This window comes from Pagrus pagrus (assembly GCF_965226575.1).
Source record: "Pagrus pagrus genome assembly, chromosome: 2".
Lineage (NCBI taxonomy): Eukaryota > Metazoa > Chordata > Actinopteri > Spariformes > Sparidae > Pagrus > Pagrus pagrus.
Window position 1 is genome coordinate 11393866 of NC_140186.1, and position 22860 is coordinate 11416725.

Below are 22860 nucleotides of genomic sequence, written 5' to 3' on the forward strand. Positions count from 1 at the left end.
TACAAGAATACACACATTTCTTTTTTAAAAAAAGGGAAGTTTATTTGTGACGTTCAAAAAGACATTTTCTACTTCACATAGGAAGATAAAGGAACAAATGTTTTCTTAAAAATAAAAAGGGTACATATTGTTTCGAGCAATGGAATGTGGTACAACCAACAGGCATAAATACATTTATTTCAATTTAGTACTAGTAAAAAAAAAAAAAAAAGAGGACTAGCAAACAACTAAACCAGCACAGCTGCAGTGTTTAGGTAAGTGTAACAAGGCAGGCTTGTAAACGAGCACTTCCTAAAACCTAATACCACGAGATCAGTCCATCAGAGGGTTTTTACACAGTACATTATCACAGCCTGCAGAACAAACACAGACACTAGGACTAACGATACCGGAGCTGGCTGCCGCTCTCCAATTCCCAAACTCAAGTTATGAAGCCGTTCACAACTTTAGCTTTTTCCTGCGTCCACGACCGTCTTGGGTTCCCTCTGACTTCCGTTTCTGGGCCTGGGTGGAGGAGACAATTATTAGTTAGGATTGCTGACATTAAACAAGAATTTTTTTTCTCAGTGTGACAACTTGCTATTTTTAAAACTTTTTTTTTTCCATAATTAAAATAAACAAATGAATTTGGTTCCTAGCTTAGAACATACATATAATGCAGATGTTTACGTCGACTAAGTTTCAACAACCAATTAGTTCAGCAGTAAGGAACATACAGCTCGGCCTTACAAACTTGTTACAGGCGATCATATTGTGGAGAATTGGGTTTCACATTTCTCATTATTGACTTTTCTGCATTGAGACAGTCTTTCAAGAGAGAACTGTGATGCATCTGAGAATCGATTTTTCCCCCCACCTCTACTGGGTATCGATAATATCTAAATATCAAGAAAACTGTTTTGTCTTTTAAATTTCTCAACAGTATCATGAATCCAAAGGCATCAAAAAATGTAATTGCATCAGCACTGATATGAAAACATTTCAAACACTAGACAAATATTACTGTACATTTAAATGACTCAGTTGGCATCTTTTAACAAGTAGCTTTCTTCTTGTGATATAAGATGAATTTGTAACTTACCGATGCACTCTTTGGGCCCCGTTTCTTTTTCTCAGCCTTCTCCCTCTCCTCCAGCTCCATGTTCTCCCTCTCTATCAGTGTGATCAGGGTGTTGCATCGCCTCTGGAGCTCCTACACACACAACACACACAAGCAACCATAATTTAGATTCATGGCCAACATTATTAAAACATCATGCACAAAAACAAAACAGGAGAAATAGTACAGAGACGCTTAAATGTACCATGGCAGTCCTGGATTTGAGGAACCAGTCGAAGCGGAACTGAGGTGAGTTGCGGATGCACTGACGCAGCTCGTCATACACGCTCTCCTTGTCGAAGCCCAGCTTGTGGAGCATACAGATGAGGAAGCGGTCCTCCTCCTCTGTGTAGTTCTTTCCTTTGTTGGTGCCATAGGAGATACGGAGCTGATGGAAAGGAGCCTTGTAGCGTCCGATCTGGGCAAGGAGATGAGAAACATATTGAGGGACTGTTAATTAAATCAGGAAGAGCAGAAAGTGTGAAGAACATAATTAAGGGATCAGGCTGAGATTCAGAGTTAAAGTGATTAACACAAGGCTTGATGAGATAGAGCCAATTAGGTGGTTTAATCAAGAACTTAACGGCCAAATGGTTGACGGTCAGTTACCTTTGAATCCAGTGCTTTCTTTATGCTAATCCTCCTCTGGATCCTGGCCTCTCCTCTTTCTATCTGGGCCATGATCTTCTCGATATCCTGCAGCTCATTACAGCGCTCCCAGAATACAGCTGGGGGAACAAACACACATGAAATCATTGAATATGTAAAAAGAAGTTTGGAGTGGTCTGTGAAATAGAGGATTTAAAAAATGTGTCATTACCAGAATATTCCATGACTTCTTCTGGAGTTTTTCCCTCAACCTCTCTGGCAATGTTCTCGATATCATCTCTTCCCCACTTCTCATTCGCCTTGATGAACTGGTTGAAGTCGCGTTTGTTCCAAATAGTAAATCCCTGAAACAAAGGTAACGTTGATCAAAAATATGAAGATCCACACACATCTAACATTTAATTTTGACTTGCAGCATATAACCCATAAATTAATAGTATTTACCTGTTGCAACAGGTTCTCCTTCTCCTCCAGCTCCTCCTCTGTGAGAGCTTCAGCCTCGTCAATCTTCCCCTGCTCTTCCTTCTGGACCTGGGCAGAATTTGGCATGTCTGGATTACGGGGAACCTGAGGAGAAGATGCCACAGATTGATTTAGAGACCTTCTCCAACCAAATTTGGACAAATAGTCTCGTCTTAAAAAAACATATTTGTACCTTATATCCTATGGTCTTTCTGTAGAACAGAATTTCCTTTTCTAGAAGCTCAAAAAGACGTGGAGGGAAGAACTGGAAGTCCTGGACGTTGGGTTGCTTGGGAGGACGAGGAGCCTGGGGAAGTCAAACATACAAATGTTATGTAATAAGCAACGACTACAAACAATGTGACTACACATTCTGTTGCATTAATGCCTTAAATCCTGAGTAAAAAGCAATCCGTCCATACCTTGGGTGCTTTGGGCTCACTGACTCGCAGAGCTTCTCTGAAGTAGGCATCCACAGCATAATTGGCTTTCCTTTCTCTCTTGGGTGGCTCAATCCAGTTGGTAATGACCTGAGTGAAGAAGCAAATGTAGAAAAAATGTAATGACTCAAAGGTTCATGTTGGCAGAATAAGGCAATTAGAGCTGCAACGATTAGTGGGTCAAAAATGTCAAACACAAGCTGGTTCCAGCTTCTTAAATGTAAGTATTGGCGGCATGTCTGTCAAATAGGATATTAAATGTCATGTCAGATTTTTTTTTTATTGCAAATTGGATAAAAAAAGGAGCAACCTGATGTCAATTTGGGTCTGGGAAATTGTAATGAGCATTTTTCAAAAATGTTTTAATAAACTAAAAGTTTTTCGTGACAATAACCAGAAGATTATAATCAATAATCAATCATCACTAATAAAAATAATCATTTGTTGCAGCTCCAAAGGCAATTAAATACCAACTTAATACCAACTTAATGTTTTTTTTACCTTTTTCTTCTCTCTATAATCTTCCCCTTCAAATGTGTACACACTGCTGTTCTCTGTGTCCATGGTGAAGTTTCTCAGAGAGCTCTCGCCCAGTGAAGACAGTTTCTCCTTCATCTCCATAGTCTGGAATATTACAAGATCAGAGTGATAAATTCATGGCAAATTTAAAAACTTGATAAACAAAAAGACACTGTCCATAGATTTTCTTTGATCTACCCAGACTCACCTTCCTTTCACCTCTTTCCAGGATTGCATCTATGTCATCATCTGTGATCTCACTCTCTTTGGAAGCGAACACATGAGTGGCACCATGACGGATGATGGAAAGCATCTCATCCTTGCCCAGCTTGTTAGCGCTAGGATCCACAAGTCTCCCTGTTGAGCAAAAACAAGACGACTTAGCAGTTTACTTAAATCCACTATGTACAAACATTTGACTTAAGGCTACTAATGAGACAGGAGAGATGAGTTACCTTGCTGGATGACGATGGAGTCCAGGCGAAGTTTCATCTCGGCCCTCTCCACAATCCTCTCCTCCACTGTGTTTTCAGTGATGAAACGGAAGACGCGTACCTGCTTCTGCTGACCAATTCTGTGAGCTCGGTCCTGAAATAAAGGAAATGTAACAGTTGAAGTCCGCTCAACGGGATACAGCACTCACTCTTATTTTAAAGACAAGGAAAATCTGATTCTGTAACTCCTCACTCCTGCATAAGCAATACTAACCATGGCCTGAAGGTCGACTTGGGGGTTCCAGTCTGAGTCGTACAGGATGACGACATCTGCTGTAGCCAAGTTGATACCCAGTCCTCCAGCTCTGGTGCTCAACATGAAGATGAACTTGGGGCTGTTGGGCTCATTGTACGCGTTGATAGAGATCTGAAAACAATATGAAGATAAACTTGCATTTTACAAAACTAATTTTATGGTTTCCTGAGAAAAAACAGATGGTAATCAGATGACACCTTTTTATTCAAGAAAACAGCACTGCACCTGTCTCTCCTCGTGTGGTGTCTGTCCATCCAGGCGACAGTAGCCGTAGTTCCTCCACATGCAGTAGTCCTCCAAGATGTCCAGCACCCTGGTCATCTGACTGAAGATGAGCACACGAGAACCTGGAAAGAATGAAACATGTTAGTGGTTTCACACAGTTCTTAGTCTCTCTGAAACAATCTATTATATGAATGTATAGCATGGACCACAGATGGTTTTCAATCAATTCTATCTGATCGAAGCAACCATGTAAAAGATTACAAAACACTCCATCTTAATACTAAAAGGCACATACTCTCCTTTTTTATTGGGCTTGAAAATACAACACATTGTTAAAGATGAAACCAGTGGTTAATAAAAAAATAATACAGATCTGTGTAGCTCAACATCTTCTTTCCAACCTCATTTAACATCTCATGATCCCTTGGAAGGGGCCGACCTTCACTTCACTGTCTAACTGTATATAAAGTAGTTAAAAGAATAATGTATCTCCTGTAATAACATCGTAGCCATCTACATACCCTGCTGCTTCATCTTGGGTAGCAGCTTGTCCAACACCACCATCTTGCCGCTGTTCACCACCAGGTGGAGGTCAGTTGTGTAGGGGGGACCAGGCTCGGCCCCATCAAACAGGTACGGGTGGTTGCAGCATTTCCTCAGCTGCATAAGGACGTTCAGCAGACGCATCTTGTCCATCTTACCCGCAGAGTTCAGAATGTCAATGTCCTTCATCAGAATCTTAGTATACCTGATGGATTGTGACACGAGTTAATATTACATACAAATGTACAAGTAGCATCCAGGTTAATTCAGGCTGTGTAGAATAATGAAGATGGGAGGCAATTTGACTGAGTATGCTTACCACTCTCGCTGCATCTTACTCAGGCCCACATACATCTTGATCTCTTTTTTCGGAAGCAGAGTCTTCTCTACGTCGGCTTTGATACGACGAAGCAAGAAAGGACGCAGTACCTACAGATAAAAAAGGCAGATGAAGTAAACCTTAGTAAGAGTGACGCTCTTGGCTTAAAATTTACAGATTAGTTGGAAGATGACATGAGGAGCATTTAATACATACAGTGTGGAGACGTTCGACCAACTTCTGATCACCCAAGCAGTTGTTTGTGTCAAACCAGGAGTCAAAGTCCTTTGGGGAAAAAATTTAATTAGTGCCAGAATACCGAACACTTTTCTTTAAAACGAAAGACTATAATCACGTCATTACAATGATGAACTTCTGCATGAAAGTGGTTTTTCCTTGTAGTGAACTTCTTTGTTGATGTTGTGCTTTCCAGTGTGATTTTTACCTCTGCTGAGTTGAAGACGTCAGGTAGCAGGAAGTTGAGCAGAGCCCACAGCTCGTGGAGGTTGTTTTGCAGGGGTGTTCCAGTCAGCAACAAGCGATTGGTGGTCTTAAATTCTCGCACAATTTCTGAGAGCTACAGAGAAAAAAGTCATTTTTGCTTCATTAGCCAACCTTGTAAAACACTAAGTGGTTCTGACAGATGTAAAGATCCGTTTGACTTCAGAAGCTTTCCTGACCTTTGATTTTTCATTCTTGATCCTGTGGGCTTCGTCAATGACCAGGTATCTCCAGTTGAACTTTTTGAATACTGCCTTTTCAATGATGAGCATCTCGTAGGATGTGACACACACGTCCCATTCTCCAGGCAGCAGCACATCTCTGATCAGGGCAGTCTGAAATCGAAGCAAAACCATTTTTGTTTTGTTATTTCAACCAGCTTTATTGTACACAGCTTAATATTGGTCTGAAGTATTGACAAAAAGAGTATCACACAGCAAATTTGTATATTAGTGCCAGTGAGAATTTGAATAGACAGTTGCATGTGGCTTTTCAGACAATCACAATATTTTGACACAGCCTACCCTCTGTTCTCTGTCTCCTATCAGGCAGACTGCACGGAGCGAAGGCACCCATCTCTTGAACTCATTCATCCAGTTGTAGAGGGTGGACTTGGGCACCAACACCATGTGGGGACCAGGAATGCTTCTGTAGTGCTTCATGTAACCCAGCAGAGCAATAGTCTGCAGAGTCTTTCCCAAACCCTGTGAGTGTGAGATGGAGCAGTACATGCAAAAACAATATTGTGAGATAAAAAAATCATTGTTTCTCACCTTGAAAATCTAGAGGTAACAGTTTTGACTCTGACAAAGTACTGACCATTTCATCGGCGAGGATGCCGTTGATGCCGTTCTCATACAAAGAGATGAGCCAGTTCAGACCACGGACCTGATAGTCCCTCATTTTTCCTGTTTTGACGTCTAAAATAAGAGACAAAAAACCCATAATAATCACCTCCGCTGATCATATATATTTGCCTTCCGCTCAAGCTTAAATAAAAACAGATGAATGCTTACAGGAGGGAGAATCATCGAAGCGAGTGCAGACATTAGTTGTCTTGGTGCTCTCGTTCAGAAGCTCTTCATCCTCTTCTTGCTCTGTGCGGCGATGGCGATTGCTGTCAAACACAAAAACAAACAATACATCATATTCACAATGGGAGTGAACGCCCTGAAATTCAATAAATCTGTGTTCTGTGGACGTTTACTCACTCTCCAGCTGACAGCAGGTTCTGTTTCTCATCTTTCTTGATGCGAGGGCGTCCAGGCTTCATCTTCAGGGGGGAGGTGGGGGTCTTCTGCGCGGCTGGTTGGATGAAATGAGCAAACAGCTCTGTTTGCTTCAACAGGTACTCAAATCTGTTGGTCCGGTCTGTTTGCTACATACGCAGGAAGACAGTCTGGTTAATTTATTTATCCAAGAACAGAGCGGTGAGCCAAGAAACTTCTGTTGTAAAAAAAAAAAAAAAAAAAAGGGCATCCTTACCACTTTCTCCTCATAAGCCGGCATCAATTCTTTATTTTTGGATGAGGAGGATGCATCTTGACCATCAGGCCCAGCATCTGACGATGACTCTTTCCCAGCATCTGAAGAATCTGACTTATCCTGAGCAGAAAACAGAAAACAATCTTGTTTAGTGGCTATCCTCTAATTAGTCCAACAACAACAGACAAGAACAGACTAAACAAACCATCAGGGATGCTCTGTGGACCCTAGAGGGGAAGTCGGAGGGAGACGCATGAAGAAAAAACTCCTGGCTATCATGGATGACATCTTCCAGGAGCACTATCTCAAGTCTTTTGTCCCTACTGCTATCACCATTGCTCTTAGTGGGCCAAAACAACTGGAGCGCAAGTCAATCACTCCACTCAGTCTTCTGCTCTACTGTCTCTGCATTATTAGACAAACACTTCACACTGATTTTTTTGTTGCATTAGATGCTGCTAACACTGCTATTTGCTAAGTCAAGACAGCCAAAAAAGCAGGTTGATAATAACATTTCCTTTGGAAAGAGTGACATATATACAGAAAAGTGAAACAAGATATGTTTGAAAAGGTCTGGGGACCATTTCCTGTTTTTCTGAAATGCATGGGAGAGGAGGAATGAGATTTTGTGATGTTTGTTCATCTGTGCCTCGGTGTGGTCTTTGGTTAAGGAGGCACAGAACTGTCTCTTTGTGGTTGTATAAATGTATGTATAGGGGAGAATCGATGAAACAAATTGTTTTAAGCAACTGGATTGATTCCCTCAAGTGCAATTTTTGTATTAACTGTTTTCTTTGGTCTCTGTTTATGGTCTGCTAGGTGGCCATGCTGTTGTATTTAAGCTCTTTAAAGGTTAGTTATATTTACTACCGCATCTGTTCCTGTATGTTGATGAAGGTTCTCGGTCATGCAGGTCATGGTAACTCTTAAGTGCTGTATCGTAGGCAACAAGTCCAGTTGCCTACGATACAGCACTTAAAAACTGTTCTTGTACTTTTACTAAGGTTTCTCTGTATGGACTCAAAACAGTTTGTTTCGTCCTATCTGACTTGAACCGGTAAGCTGCAATCCCTTACACTTTTGTAGGATCTGAATGAAAACTTAACACAAACTGTAGCGGAAGCAGCATCCCTCCTCGGTTACAAAAGCCATAGCTGCACTCACTGTCCCACTGAAAACAAAGACGCGGACGGGACAGCTGAGCGGGCTGCTGCTCTATAACCAACATGTTTTCACGAGGTTTTTTCTAAAGGATTATTCCCATCACAAGCAACTCGCTGGGTGAATCTGGCCCGGGGGGGTAAACAAAAGGCACGCTGGGACTTTCAATGGGACAGTCGATGTGGGGCTAGCGGCGCTAAGCTAGTAGCCTGAGCGCTTGTGAAACAGGCTGGCCTGTGTGCTGTAACGTTAGCTTCAGTTCAGAGTGGCTGGGACCGAGCTGCCGTTGTCATGAGCTAACGATAGCACCGCCGCGGCTAGCTAACTAGCTCAAACAGCCCGTGTTAACATCGGTAACTGAAAGTTTAACGTAGCGGTATTTGTGAAGGAAGTATAGTTAGGTATCACACAGGGGGGTTCGGGGGTTACGACTTGTGTGACAGGTCTGTGGAAGGTGTACGCGGTGCTGAGAGGAGACAATGCCCGGTTTAAACCATCTTACCTCCGCTCCTCCGGCTTCTTCAAGTTCAGTCTGTTCTTCTTCCCGCTGTTCCACGCAGCTTAGAAGTTCGGACATTTTAGTCGAATTCACACTTCACCTCAGATAAATCGTCCGTTATTTGGTGCCTTATGTGATCCCGTATAAGAGTCGCTGAAGATTTTCTCCCGAAAAACGACAACTATCTTGTTGTTTATAATGAAAGACACACCGGTTGGTCACACAGGCAGCACGTTCGCGCTAGGAAGCTTGTTGTCGGGTACCCGCGTTCACAGCGCTCTATCGCGAGACTTGGTTATGCTGCCTTCAGGGACTGTTGGGAAATTTGACATGATTTTTGACCCAGTGGATTTCTTGATTAAGATGTGTTTAAATTTCCTTAAAGTCCTGGATGGAAGGAAGTAAAATGCAGCAATAACAGAAATCTTCAACTATATCAAATTTAATTCTGCTATCATTGGTAGAGTCCTTGCTAGACCCCACAAAACAATTTTGTTTGGTTAAACTAGACCACAGTGTCAGCCTGACAGTTAATAAAATGAGTCAGTGCATACATTGTAAAATATATTATATCTATATAATATATAGACTTTCCTTGTTTACAGTGGAAATAATTTAACTGCATGCAACAAGTGAATGCAAGTTCTCCAAATTGTGCAATATAAACAGAATCTATTGTGCACTATAAACAAAATATAATGCTTTTACATACATTTGCCAAGAAGATCATTATTTTCACTAGTAGTTTAAAGTCTGAATCTGGGCTTGATTAAAAAAGTAACATTGTTAATATCTAATAAGGCCATTGTAGTGCACTTTAGATCATTTGAAAATGTACTATAGCAATATCCTGTTGATCAGTCAACTAAGCACATGTGTTTTGTATACTTTTTATACACATTTTAAATGTGTTTCAATGTATATCTTAAATTAATTTGCAGTAATATATGAACTCCCTATTTGTTTTCTAGTTACTATGACACTCACCAATAGGCCTATGTTTTTTAGTTATTTGTGGAGTTTTGAGGAAATAAGATTTTATATTTGTTATATATCGTTTTCCCATTACACATTCTTATATTTATTTTGCATACACAGCTGTATCACTTCAATGTGGCATTCCAGAAAAAACTGCACTGTTGGTTTTGAAATTGAAAAAGAAAAACGTATACCCAAGCAGGTAATGTCTTGACGTTCAAGATAGTTTCATGCTTTCACAAGGGACACCAAAAGAAATACTGGAAAATGTATTTGATAGGTGATTCACTTTCGACCAAAAGCCAACTTCAAGGGAGACCTCCTTAGTTGAGACGAACGACGAGGGGTACGTGAATGCAGCACGTCGATTGTACAGAAACCACTCAGAAATGACCCAATACCTTCGTGAGAATTTGACTTCATTTTAATTTTGTCGTTCAAAATGTTTAAAAGGATCATTTAAGGAGAACTACTGACTTTATTACCGAAAATTCAACAACTGCGCAACAGGCATTGTTAAGACGAAAATTGCTTCACCTAAGGGTCCTACCAACATATCTGTCTACAGGAATGACGTCGGTGGTAGGTTAATCAGCTGATTTTGAGCGATCGAATGAACCAAAATAACACGGTTTTATATGTCAAAAGTGGTTTAACGTCTGCCCACAATTGACGATATTCTGATCGGACACGGTTGACATGCGTTATTTGGGTAAGTACAGACCGTAAAGCTTCTGAATCGAGCGTAAACATGGCTGTATTTATGCTAAGTCAGAGGGACCTATCGTTACACAGCTAACGTTTGGCCTGTTTTGGTTCTTTTGTTCATTTTTGTCGTTGTTGAGGGATTGTTCGTAACAATTGTCGCTATGGATCGCGAAAACTGGCTCCGATGATTTAGTTGTATTTTAGTATTTAGGAGATGTTTCATCTACCGGACCTTTAGAGAAATCCGCTACAGTTAGCGTTAGCATGCTAGCCGCCTAGCACAGATAGCGGTTGGTTGATGTTATTGGCGAGATAATGGGGGGGTCAGGAGCACAGAAGCGTTTTAAACGTGTAGTTGATGTAATAATACTTACTTTGAGTGGGTTTGCTAATGTTAGACATTAATAAATAAAATTTTAAAAAACACATTATAGTTAACCGTCACACACCTTTAGTTTAGAAAATAACGCCAATGGCCAAAACTGAGATAAAAATCCTGTAACAGCTGCACTGGAAACACCTGAACTGTCACTCTATTTTCAACCTGTTCACATATTAGGAAAACAATTTATTTGGAAATATACATGTTGTATTATTTAGTTATTGTGGTTATTCGGGTTCAATGTGACTCAGTATATAAAACAGTCATTACTGTGTAAGGGAAGCTTATTTTGCTTCATGGTTTTTACATTCATAAATTAAATTTGATAGCCCATTCAAAAGATTAGCTAGTCAGTTAGATGACTAATCAATGGAAAATGAACCTAGAAGAATTCAGAAAATATATTATCCGTCCGAAGTAAATTTTCAATCAAAAGTGTTCAACTTTAAGAAGCACTTTCTACTATTTTCTGACATCTTTTAGTCATATTGATTAAAGGTTTATCATTTTAAAAAAAGCTTGATAATGATCAGTTCATCTCCAATTAGTCACTAATTCAAATTAATTTGTTGACGTTACACAGCTGTACACAAAAAAACTGTTATTACATTATATGTTTGTGGAATACATAGAGGCCCAGTCATCAAATGGTGTGAAGCAACTTTCTCGCCTCAATAGTCCCATCACAGTAAAGCCTGTGAGCTCTACATTCCAGTTGCAGCACGTTGAAGCTGAGTGGTCTACCTGTGAATGCCTGTGCTTTCAGTGAATGCACACAGTGAATGCACACAGTGTGTGGACTCTGATGTTTGGAGCAGAAAGGAATCTATGGAACAATAGAGTTTTTTTCACAAGAGGCACTATTTTGACTTGTATTAGTAGAAAAAGTGCAAGTGTAACTAATAACAATATAAATATGGCCCGTGACAGATTTATTTTACTGTTTTCAAGTATGAGTGCAGAAGTTATGTGACCTTTTATAACAAGTGTACTTATTTCCTATAGATTTCCATCATGGACAAGATTTTGGAGGGCCTTGTGAGCTCCAACCACTCTGTTCCAGTGAAGAAAGCCATTGTGAAGAAGGTAGTGGAAGCAGCAGAGAAAGAGGTGACTGAGGAGCAGTGTCAGTCCCTGTTCACACTCACCACCCGCCTCATCTTGCTCGGTGAAGATGCCTTCCAGAGGCAGATCGGCCTCCAGGTTTTGGATGCTTATGCACGTTACCACCGCCTGGAGTTCGAGCGTTTCTTCAGCAAAGACTTTGTCCTTAGTCTTCTCCAGCAGGGCTACGGCCAGCTGGACCGCAAAGACCCGGCCATTATAGACTACATTCACTGCTGCCTGCGGCTGCTCATCAGCTGCCCCTCGGTGCTGGAGATCTTCAGCGTGATCCAGGTGGAGGTTTTAAGGATGGTGTGTGAACGTCCGGAGCCTGCCCTTTGTGCCCGCCTGAACACTTTACTGTCAGACTTTGTGCAGTGCATCCCGAGGGATAAGTCGGGTGTTTTGTTCTGCCAGCAGCTGGTAAGGACCATCAGTTACTTCCACTGCTTTGCCAGCCAAGAGCGGGAGCTGAGAGAGTATGTAGGTCAGGTGACAAAGGTTAGCACACTGCTGCAAAACATCTGGAAGGCTGACCCAGCAACGCTACTACCTTCACTGCAAGAAGTCTTCGCCATTATCTCTTCCACAGGTGAGACTTCTCCCTCTTTCCTTCCTCCTTCCTTCCTAAAATGCCAGTGATACATAGGATTGCATTTTAAAGGAATACAAACGAAACTTATTTCATAACTTATGCGAGAACTGCCTCTATTTTTCTCTCGAGTAATAGCACAGTGGAACTATGGAATAGTTACAGATGTCCTAAAGTAGTTTAAGATATGAACACATTTAGATTTAAACCATAGACTTACGTTGCCTACCAGTAATGGAGAAAGAGTATTTGCATTTGGCAGCATGAAGCCCTGACTTATACCTTTTCCCTCTATAAATCTTGGCACTAATACCAGTGGCACTTTTAGCGCCCGATTGAGCACCCAGGAACAGTTTCGTACCTTGTTTCATTTTGGTATTTCAGGGCCCTGCCAACAGATGACTTTGATCCCTTGGCTTAGTTCTCTATAGGTTGGCTGTTCATCCAGCAGTATTCAGTAATACTGGCACACTGATTTTGGATGCAGTGGCCTTGTTTTACACACTTTTCATCTCCTATTGCAAGTGCCTTTTAAATCTACTGATTCAAAGAGTGTATTCCCCCCAAGGGCAAACACTGATAAAGCATTTTGTGAGCATGCAGAGTTCCATCTTTTGTTGATGGTACATTTTAGAGATCTCCTGCGCCTACTGTGCAGTGTTGCAAGTGACTGAACTGTGAAGCAGCACAAAATAAACAAACAGCAGGCAGCAGTTTCAATTGAATGGCCATATTGACAGCATGCGTCAGTGAGCGATGCAGGCAGAGCTGCTGTGGGTTGTAAGGTCATCCTGCCTCTATTTCAGTGACATTTTTCAGGTGAACTGAGCTTTCTAAAGTTTTCTTCATGCTGGGAAAGTTGCTGTCAAATCCACAGATCTACTCTCCTCTTCATTTATTTTACACAATCACTATAACACTGTATACAAAATACAGGAATTCTCTTTGCAGCTGTATTATTTATAAAGACCTAAATATTCTACTCCACTCAGTATCCGTAGATACTAAAGAACTTTGATCGGGAGCAAAAAACATCCAAAGGGACACAACTTGCAAATGTCCTGACAGGAGACGGACAAACCAGAGGCAAATCTTAAAATGTAATGTTCCCAAACAGCCCTACCATAAATACAAACTTTGCGAAGCTTAGAATTTCGGGAGCAGCTAACGTTTTGTTTTAAATTGACAATTAATCAGTAGATTATTTTCTCAATTAATCAATTTGATATTTGGGCTTCATATTCATTTTGCTGTCCTAGAAGAATAAAGAAACCAGTTAATATTCACATTTAAGAGAATTTTTACCTTTTTTTAAATTACTCAAACCAATAATTCATAGATTATCAAAATAGTTGGCGATTAATTAAGTAGTTGACAGCTAATTGATTAATCGTTTCAGCTCTACTTAGAATAATTTTGAGGCCTAAGTTTTTGGTGGTGTTGCGCTGCATTAAATCACAATTGTAAACTTGTAAACCCCTGACTTACTGATATAAAAAGAAAAGTTGGGCTCGTTTAATTATGAACCATTTCTTGCAGACCCCTCCTTTGACCCATCCATCACTCTGGCCAGCCTGGTCCAGCACATCCCCGTCCAGATGATCACAGTGCTTATCAAGAGTCTCACCACAGACCAAAACGTCAAAGATGCAAGCATGACTAAAGCACTCTGCCGGTAACCCCACACACCTAATCATCCAGGATACAATTATTTCTTACATGTGCATTATTTACACCTCCCATAATCTTCACCTGTCTTTCCAGGATGATTGACTGGCTGTCCTGGCCTCTGGCCCAACATGTTGACACCTGGGTCATTGCTCTACTCAAAGGACTGGCTGCAGTTCAGAAGTTCACAATCCTCATAGATGTTACTCTGCTTAAAATTGAACTGGTTTGTACTGAGAACTCCTCATTTTGATTTATTATGAACCTCAGGAAGAGAGCTTTTTTTTCATCTTTTAGAGCTACAAAGATGTTGGACAGCAGCAATAATCAGACTAGATTGCAGCAATTTTTAATATTGCTGGTGAAATGACGAATTATTGAAGCAGTTCCTCAGATACTATAAATGTATTGATGACATAAAGATTTATTTTTTAACCCACAGGTATTCAGTCGTCTGTGGTACCCCCTCGTGCGGCAGGGGGCGCTAGCTGTGCTCTCCCACATGCTGCTGAGTTTCCAGCACTCTCCCGAGGCCTTCCATTTGGTAAGGGATCTCTTGACTCCTCACAGACCATTTCCCTCTCATATGGCCACTTTATTGGTTTTCCCATTTTCTTCTCTTCTGGCTTAAATTACTTCAAAGCTGCATAGACTTCTTTTCCCAGAACCCCAGGCTCGGCGCCGCTCCCCCACTAATGATGTGTGAAACACTTAAATGCCGAGCAATGGCCCTTGAGTTGGCCGATTTCATTAGTATCTAAAAACATGAATAGTCTCAAAAATACTCAGTTAATGAGATGGAACCCCCCGTGGGTATCCCTATGTGCAAATCCCCTCTGGCTGACCGTGCTGTAGATTTGTACGATTAATATTAGCAGTGGTACCGCTCAACGTTCTCAACACCAATGTCCTCAACATTTTTTCTTTGTTCTTCACCCCTCCCTGTCCCAGGTTGTTCCACACGTGGTGCATCTCGTCGAGTCTTTGAGGACAGATGGTCTCTCCACCAGTAAAACTTTCTTGCTGCAGTTCACTGAGCTCATACACTGCATGATGTACCAGTACTCCGGCTTCCCTGACCTCTATGACCACATACTAGAGGCCATCAAGGTAAAAGAGTGGGGGACACCTCGTATTAGAAATGTTCACATAAACATAACATACATTAATGAAGTATAAATATATAGATATCTGAGAAAATGTTGATCACCACTTAGATCAGAAGTTACATTGTATAAATAATGAAGAGTTCATTTTACCTCTGTTGCTTCTTATGTGCGTTATGCAGCTGATAATTTCAATTTGTCTTCTCAGGATCTCCCGAAACCCAGTGAAGATAAGATCAAGTTGGTGTTGAACCAAAGTGCCTGGACCTCCCAGTCCAACTCATTTGCCTCGGGTCTTCTGAGGCAAGCTGGGAAGTCTGAGACAGGCAAGACCGGCCTGGTCAACCTTGGGAACACCTGCTACATGAACAGCATCATCCAGACCCTCTTCATGGCCACAGAGTGAGTCGCGCATGCAAACGCAACACATGTATACACTTATCGCACTTTTATACTACAACCTAAAAAGACATAAACATGAGCAGTCTGACTGTAACTTTGTGTTGTTTTTTTCAGTTTCAGGCGGCATGTTTTATCATTACCTCTTAATGGTTCCAACACGCTCATGAAAAAGCTCCAGCTGCTCTTTGCATTCCTTGCACACACTCAGGTGAGTGTTGTCCAGTGTAATAGATAGCACAGAAAATGATTACTGATGACAACAATTGATTGAAAAGTGTGTGATGCATATCTGTTTCCTGCAGAGGGCAGCATACGCTCCCAGAAACTTCCTGGAAGCTTCTCGGCCTCCCTGGTTCAACGTCGGCTCTCAGCAGGACTGTTCTGAGTACCTCAGATTTCTTCTGGACAGGTACAGTCACACTGCAAGCAGATCAGATCAATCAATAGTAATAAGATTGTGTCATGTGAGCATTTACAATTTACAATTTGAAAACATAAAATTGCTCTTCCTTTATGGTTCCCCTTTGTGTCTTTACTACACACTTTGGTGTTTATTTTTATGTAAAAATACATGTATGCATTGTAAAATGTTTTACCCTGTTCACCATTCTATGTCTAAAAATGTATTTTTTTTTCTAATAACACCAAACTTTCCAGTATTATCTATATTGTGAAAGAAAAAAATATATTATTATTGATTATTTTCAACTGGGGAAGTTTAGTAGAAGTTATATCCATCGGTTAAATTTTTTTTCCCCAAATTCAACTGCAGTGTCCTTTCTTAAGAACACAGTGCGTATAAAGCATTTCTCTAAATGATGTTAGTGAGGGCTTTTTGTTTCAAAGGAACCTACGTGGTATCCTGTGACCGCAGTGACGCAAATTAAAATCACTTCCCAGTTGTGTTTTCACCTCTAATGTTGAGTATCTCTTAATCTCAAGGTTACATGAAGAGGAGAAAACAATTCAGGTTCTTGAATCAGCTAAGCCAAAGATCGCCTCCTCTGTTGACACAAGCAGCAAAGACCCAACAGGTCAGACTTCTCCAGACGTGCGCCAAGAATCCTCTTTGGATCCAGCTGAAACCAAACCTGGGACTGACGAGAGGACTTTGATAGAAACGATGTTTGGTGGGAGTCTGATCACAGGTATTCGCTGTTTGCAGTGTAACTGCATCTCTGAGAAAGAGGAGCCTTTTACAGACCTCTCTCTGGCCTTCTGTCCTTCTGCCACCTCTCAGGGCAGCCCTCAACCCGAGGGGCCCTCAGAGGAGCCCAAGGTTCTCTGTCAGGGATCTGTCAATGGTGGCAGTGAAATTCCTGAGCCAGGCTCGGTCAAATCCCCGGCTAGCAATGTCCATTTTGTGCCAGTGACAAATGAGCCTCCTCTCTCTGTGCCTGACCTGGTGAACTATTTCCTGGCTCCAGAGATCCTGGACGAAGAGAATGCCTACTTCTGTGAGAAGTGTAGCTCCCTCCAGCGGGCCGAGAGGACCCTGAAAGTGGTGTCGGCGCCTGAATACTTAATCCTCACCCTGCTGCGATTCTCATATGATGCCAAATGCCATGTCCGGAGGAAGATCCTGGAAAACGTCACCATCCCGCCACTCATGAGACTTCCTGTACATGCCACTTCAAGGCCTACACAATGTTCCTCTTCTACCTCCTCTCCCCTGCAGGTGGATTCCCCCGAGAGCAGCGAGAATCTGGCAAAGAAGCTCAAACCGTCTCAAAAAGATGAGGAGGAAGAGGAGAAGGAGAGGATAGATGGATCGGAGCAGATAAACAGAGGAGGAGAGATGTCAGTCCAGTCAGTGCCCTATGTCCTCAGCTCAGTGGTGATGCATTCTGGTGTGTCCTCTGAGAGCGGCCACTACTACTCTTACGGTCGTAACATTAACGGAGCAGATGGAGCACAGCATCCAGCCAATCACTTTGCCCTCAAGGAGGATTTGGGAAATGGCCCGGCCGAGTGTAGCCTCTCCGCTTGCTCAGCTCTCTCAATTCCTCCTGAACAAGAAGACAAACTACCTAATAGTAGCCAGGAGGCGAGAGATTGGCTTCTGTTCAACGATAGCAGAGTGACATTCTCATCCTTCCAATCAGTGCAAAACATTACTAATCGCTTCCCCAAGGACACAGCTTATGTGCTCATGTACAGGAGACAGGAGCTACCGGGGCAGAGCACAAATGGTGGACTGATGGCAAATGGAATGAGAGTGAGTGCTGAGCCTCCGCTGCAGAAAGATCTACTGGATGCTATTATCAAGGACAACAAGCTGTATTTGCAGGTATGAGGGGGGCGGAGAACAAACATAGTCTCTCACATACACAATATGTTACCACTTGAAATCAGTCTCTATAAATTGTACCAGTAAATGCAAGCCAAGTATGAGGTGATTAGCATTAGAGCATGTGTTTAATCCACTGCTAAGAATTTCAGTGGATATTTTGGCTGAAACGCCACGCTTATTTTCATGCTTTCCATGCATTTGATGTTTAACATCATTACCGCTAACCCCTCTAAGTGTGAGGTTATTACGGGAGTCGAGAACTGTACAGGATTCTCTCAGGTGGAAAGAAGCTGAGGGAAAACAGACAGTACTTTCACAGATAACTAAGAGCCTGCAGAGTATAGCAGACTTTTTTTTTCTTTGACTGAACTCGAAGCCAAATCTGAGCCATCCTGTTACAAGACGTGAGGTGTAATTTCACGAGTCATTGAACAGTGCAGTGTTGAGTTGACTTTCCGGTGCACTTGTATAAAGTGACTGGAGTAAATCACCTCTAGAGGGTGCTGTAATAATGTTAACTGGCAACACTGATGCACTCTCAGTCACGTAGACTTACACCAATGCTCTTTCACGTAGCACAGGTTAAGTATTTGTTTTAGTTTACACCTAAAAATAATCTAACTTGGAATTATTTCTCATTCGACAACGCTGTCAACAGGAACAGGAGCTCAACGCCCGGACCCAAGCTCTCCAGGCCCCTTCATCCTCCTGCTCATTCAGGCCCAACGGTTCAGATGACAATAACCCACCAGGGAGCTGTGGCCCATCTGGTGGTGGAGGAGGAGGGGGAGGAGGCTTCAATACCATTAGTAGACTGGTCTTCTGAAAGAAAAAAATGCGGCAGGAAACCCAGATGAACTGGCACTGAGGGAGTCCTGAACTGTCATACCTTAGATGTGCATATAACCTCATAAAAAGAGCACTGAAATGAACTAAAAACACACACATACACACACACACACACGCGGAGCATATGCGCTGATTTTGGTCTTAGATTTGATTTTCTGTCATTCTTATAGTTTGATTATGAAGACAGTTTCAGTCACCATTTAATAAGTTCTTATTTATTTTGATTATTTTTTGTGATCTCAACATTGTAATCTTTCATTTATTCTCATAATTTTAAAACTTGAGGTACAATTCTGATTCCAACAAAGAAAGGATGCTGTGTAAAACATAATTTAAATAGACTGTGATCCTTTCGTAATCTTATTTTACATATACTCAGTTGAAAACACCACACCGACAATATCTAATTCATCGTCATTTGGGATTTTTTGGCGGAAATATCTGCTTATTCTGAATTTGTTGCCAGCAACACGTTTCAAACAAGTTTGGACAGGAGCAACAAAAAAATCTAAGAAAGTTGTGAATGCTCAAAAACACCTGTTTGGAACATTAAACAGGTAACCCAGTTAAGTGTGACAGGTGATAGTATCGTGATTGGGTGTGAAAGGGGCATCCTCGAAATGCTCAGTCGTTCAATAGCAAGGATGGGGCGAGGTTCGCCACTTTGTGAAGCCCATGATTGTATAAAAGATATTCCTACATGGGCTCGGAAACACTTCGTTAACTAATCGGTAAAAATGCTTTATTCAGAAACGATTGCGTTCTGTTTTTATTTACGTTTTACACAGTGTTACAACCTTTTTGGAATCGGGGACGTACAAAACACTTCTTGGTGAAAGTGTGTTCTTTCCTTCAACAGGAAGAAATATGGCTAAATATAAGTTGATATTATAGAAATAACTTCATACATGATAAATATGTAAAACTTGGTTCAGTTTAGAACATGTTCATATCATCTCGCTTGTCAGAGTGTTTATTATATTACCTCACACATAAACACACACACACACAGACATATGCAAATACACGCATGTGCAGTGCACAGTACAGAAGAAAGCGTTCAGCTGTAAGATAAACGGACTGTTTTGATTTGTCATAGTTCTGAACACACAGCTCACGACCTTTGTTAACTTTTCTGATTTGCATGCAGCTTTCCTTCACGAGCTGTGGAGTTTGGTTTTCAAGATGTTTGAATCTTTTTTGCCGTGTGCTTTGGTGTTTTATAAGTTTCATATCCCATGCAATAAATGTACATATGACTTAAAAAAATATCGTTCTGAAGAATCATGGAATACAAAACTATATGTGGAAAATTATTTCCAAGATAAAGGCATTTTTAATATGAATATTTAATGCTGTTCTACCACTAAAGGATGACTACATCTGCATAACTGCTTGTTTAAACATATTTGACAAGAGTTAACTGTTTGATGGCATATTTTAATGTATTTCTCTGATTTGATCATTCAGGGAGACTTGTCTTCATGCTGATTTTTATGTGCCTTTTGATATTTAATGCAGATTTTTGAAGAGGACTTTGTTAGCTGTAATGTGTTAATATTCATAATGGTTTCCCTTTTCCTAGAGTAAAAGCAAATCAGTATTTGTTTTACTGTCTAACATCACCAGGCAGGTAATTTAAGGTGAAGTTTTTTAAAGTGGTATGCTGGCAAAGAGGTGGGCAGATGTTGGGGGACTTAACTCTAAATGTAATGGTTAACACATGATGATACAAATGCTAAAAAATAAGAAATAATGACTTTAAAAGGAAATTAATAAATACTCAATTGAGCAATGGCAAGACAAAGCAGCGTGTGTTCTGTAGAAACCTAAAATACCAAAGGTTGATAGTGTGTTATTATGCTCAAGTGTACCTCAATGTCTGTGTCACCTTGTGTCTCCACTGCAGAGAATATATTGACCACTAGGAGTCATCTTAAGTACTAGGTCTCCACTTGAATAGATCACCTACTGTACATAATTTATATTCTTCCTCGCAGTATATACAGACCCTGACATCACCAGTGTGAGGTCGCTAGATCTAAGTGGGGTAAGATGAATTTGAAGCTGCAAATATTTTCTAACCAATTAAATGATTCAAACTGGAAATGGTTAAATGTTCGATTCAGTGCACTATTGTCAATTTGATACAGCAAACCTCAAGAATTCCACTCAGAAACATGCAAATGTTTGGTATGTGAGTGACTTTGTTGATTAAAAGAAATACGGAACTGTAACGTTGTTGCATAATTCGTCAAAACAAGCACAACCATCCTCACGTTTCTGCTTAAACTGCAAAATATTTTTGCACAAATGGAAGTGAGTATAAACAAAGAAGCAACTGAAAAGAGAACTGGGAAATCACACGCATTCACATACTGCAGCCACAGACATAGGACAAATGACAATTATAATGTACAAAAGCAGATTATCTGCAATGGTGCCATTTATTAGTAATCAGCAATTGATATGGTAAAAACTATTGCAGTAGCACTAGAGCTTTCAAAGGGCATTTGGAAGAAAAAAATCAATGATTCTCAATTATTAATCAACCAAACCATTACTTTTCTCCTCACTTTTGTTGAAGTGTTAACTCCTGGGAACAGTATGCTATTATAATTCTCTCTCAATGTAATGTCATGTTTGGATTTTATAATATTTACACAAGTTTTAGGTTTAAAATGTTGCATACTGTATGTGCACATATACATTTGGCATGACGGGAGATAAGGCCTGGTTTGTTCATCTAATGGGGGTACAAATGAGTTACGCACTGCAACAAGACACAACACTTAAGACCCAGCTTCACACACACACGAAGGCCAATTAGACATACCAATTTCACGAAACCCGATGCATGAAGAACATGGCGTACAAAGCTTCTTGATGTTGTAATACGTTGCTAAATGTATGGTATCATGAAAAAGAATTCATTCACTGGAATCAGTGTATTGCGTCTACAGCCTTTAATTGCTCCCTATTTCCTCATCAATACAGTGGCTGTTGAAAGAGGTAATGTGCCTCTGCGCAATGGCAAAGTCATTAATCATAGACTAACAGGGAACATCCTTTGGGGGAAGTGTTTACCATTACAATAGCATTCCAATAAGATTCCTGAGATACCACTCTAAGTCTATGGGAAGCATGTGTTTGCCAGTGGATTAGACCAGTTGTAGATGTTCAGTTCAATATATTGATCAGATATGGTAAACCAGATCAATATTAAACTGAGAAGTATAACCTTTTAATTCCCACTATGTGTTTGTGCAGAAGCTATGAAACAGTACTGATTTATCTATCTTAGAATACAGTTTGTAATAAAATATGGCCACAAAATCTTTCCCAGTTTAGTTTCAAGGCCATGTTAACAATGTAAAAATACAGAAAAAAGCTTATTTTTGTCAAACAAAAAAATACCAGAGATTATACCAGTATAGTACACCTAAGAATGGGCCAGTGGGTGCAGTGTGCTTCTTACTATAATAGTAAGATTAAATGATATTTATGGCGCGTTTCCTTCAGGGAATAAACACGCATTGTGGATAGTGTAGTTCAGACGTGCAATGATTTTTTTTTGGGAGCTTTCCTTTCACACTGAAGTGGGTCGTTTCTTTGTCCTTTCTTCAGCTGACTGAGGCCACTTTTTGTATTCACCCAGAGGCGCTCATAGCTCTACAACATCATGTTTCATCTATGAAACCGCCCTACGGTCATTTGTTGTTTAGTGGGACGTAACACAAACGATTTTTGAACTACATGTCCCATGGTTGAAGGGCTACGGTTTTCCCTGCACGCCGCCGCCTCCCCATTCCGTCCTCCAAACGACTGTTAAAGCGAGCGGAGCTACAAGGATGCAACATCCGGTGGGAACTTTCAAAACAAAATTCCCAATAAGGCGCGTGAAGAGATATTTGGGATGCAGTGTGCGTTATTAACATGAAAATAACATCGAAGGAAGCTTCTGTGATCTACAATTAAAATACATTTGTTCTTTCAGTAGGATAAAATCGCTCTAAATAATTCGCATAGCTAGCCATCATTTTTGAAAGATTATACAAATGAGCATTGCTATTTATGGCTGCTCACATTTTGAACAAACGAATACTGAAATAGAAATTCACACGTAACTAAATTCACTTAACATCAGTAAGACAGCCGTTAACTGA

The 22860-nt window shown here is 40.8% G+C and overlaps 2 protein-coding genes across 3 annotated transcripts; one reads left to right on the plus strand and one right to left on the minus strand.

The window, feature by feature from the left end:
• Positions 1-20: 20 nt before the first annotated feature.
• On the minus strand, positions 21-8884 carry smarca5 (SNF2 related chromatin remodeling ATPase 5). Its single transcript, XM_084341419.1, has 24 exons — positions 8616-8884; positions 6953-7072; positions 6679-6845; positions 6484-6584; positions 6287-6387; positions 5992-6171; positions 5647-5802; positions 5412-5543; positions 5183-5251; positions 4967-5076; positions 4626-4852; positions 4105-4226; positions 3838-3990; positions 3585-3717; positions 3338-3486; positions 3112-3234; positions 2593-2700; positions 2364-2477; positions 2153-2275; positions 1920-2052; positions 1709-1827; positions 1305-1517; positions 1082-1192; positions 21-504 (listed from the first exon to the last, which is right to left on the minus strand). The coding sequence occupies exons 1-24, from the start codon at positions 8688-8690 to the stop codon at positions 439-441; spliced, it is 3105 nt and encodes a 1034-aa protein (XP_084197545.1). The 5' UTR covers positions 8691-8884; the 3' UTR covers positions 21-438.
• Positions 7923-20931, plus strand: usp38 (ubiquitin specific peptidase 38). Of its 2 annotated transcripts, none has more exons than XM_084341401.1 (11): positions 7923-8009; positions 11686-12376; positions 13916-14051; positions 14141-14270; positions 14487-14588; positions 14996-15154; positions 15359-15552; positions 15667-15760; positions 15855-15961; positions 16495-17842; positions 18504-20931. In XM_084341401.1, exons 2-11 carry the CDS (start codon positions 11695-11697, stop codon positions 18669-18671), a joined length of 3120 nt encoding a protein of 1039 aa, XP_084197527.1. In that variant the 5' UTR covers positions 7923-8009; positions 11686-11694; the 3' UTR covers positions 18672-20931. The 2 variants fall into 2 exon arrangements, with proteins under 2 accessions (XP_084197527.1, XP_084197526.1); XM_084341400.1 differs by lacking the exon at positions 7923-8009 and adding an exon at positions 10052-10302.
• Positions 20932-22860: the final 1929 nt, after the last annotated feature.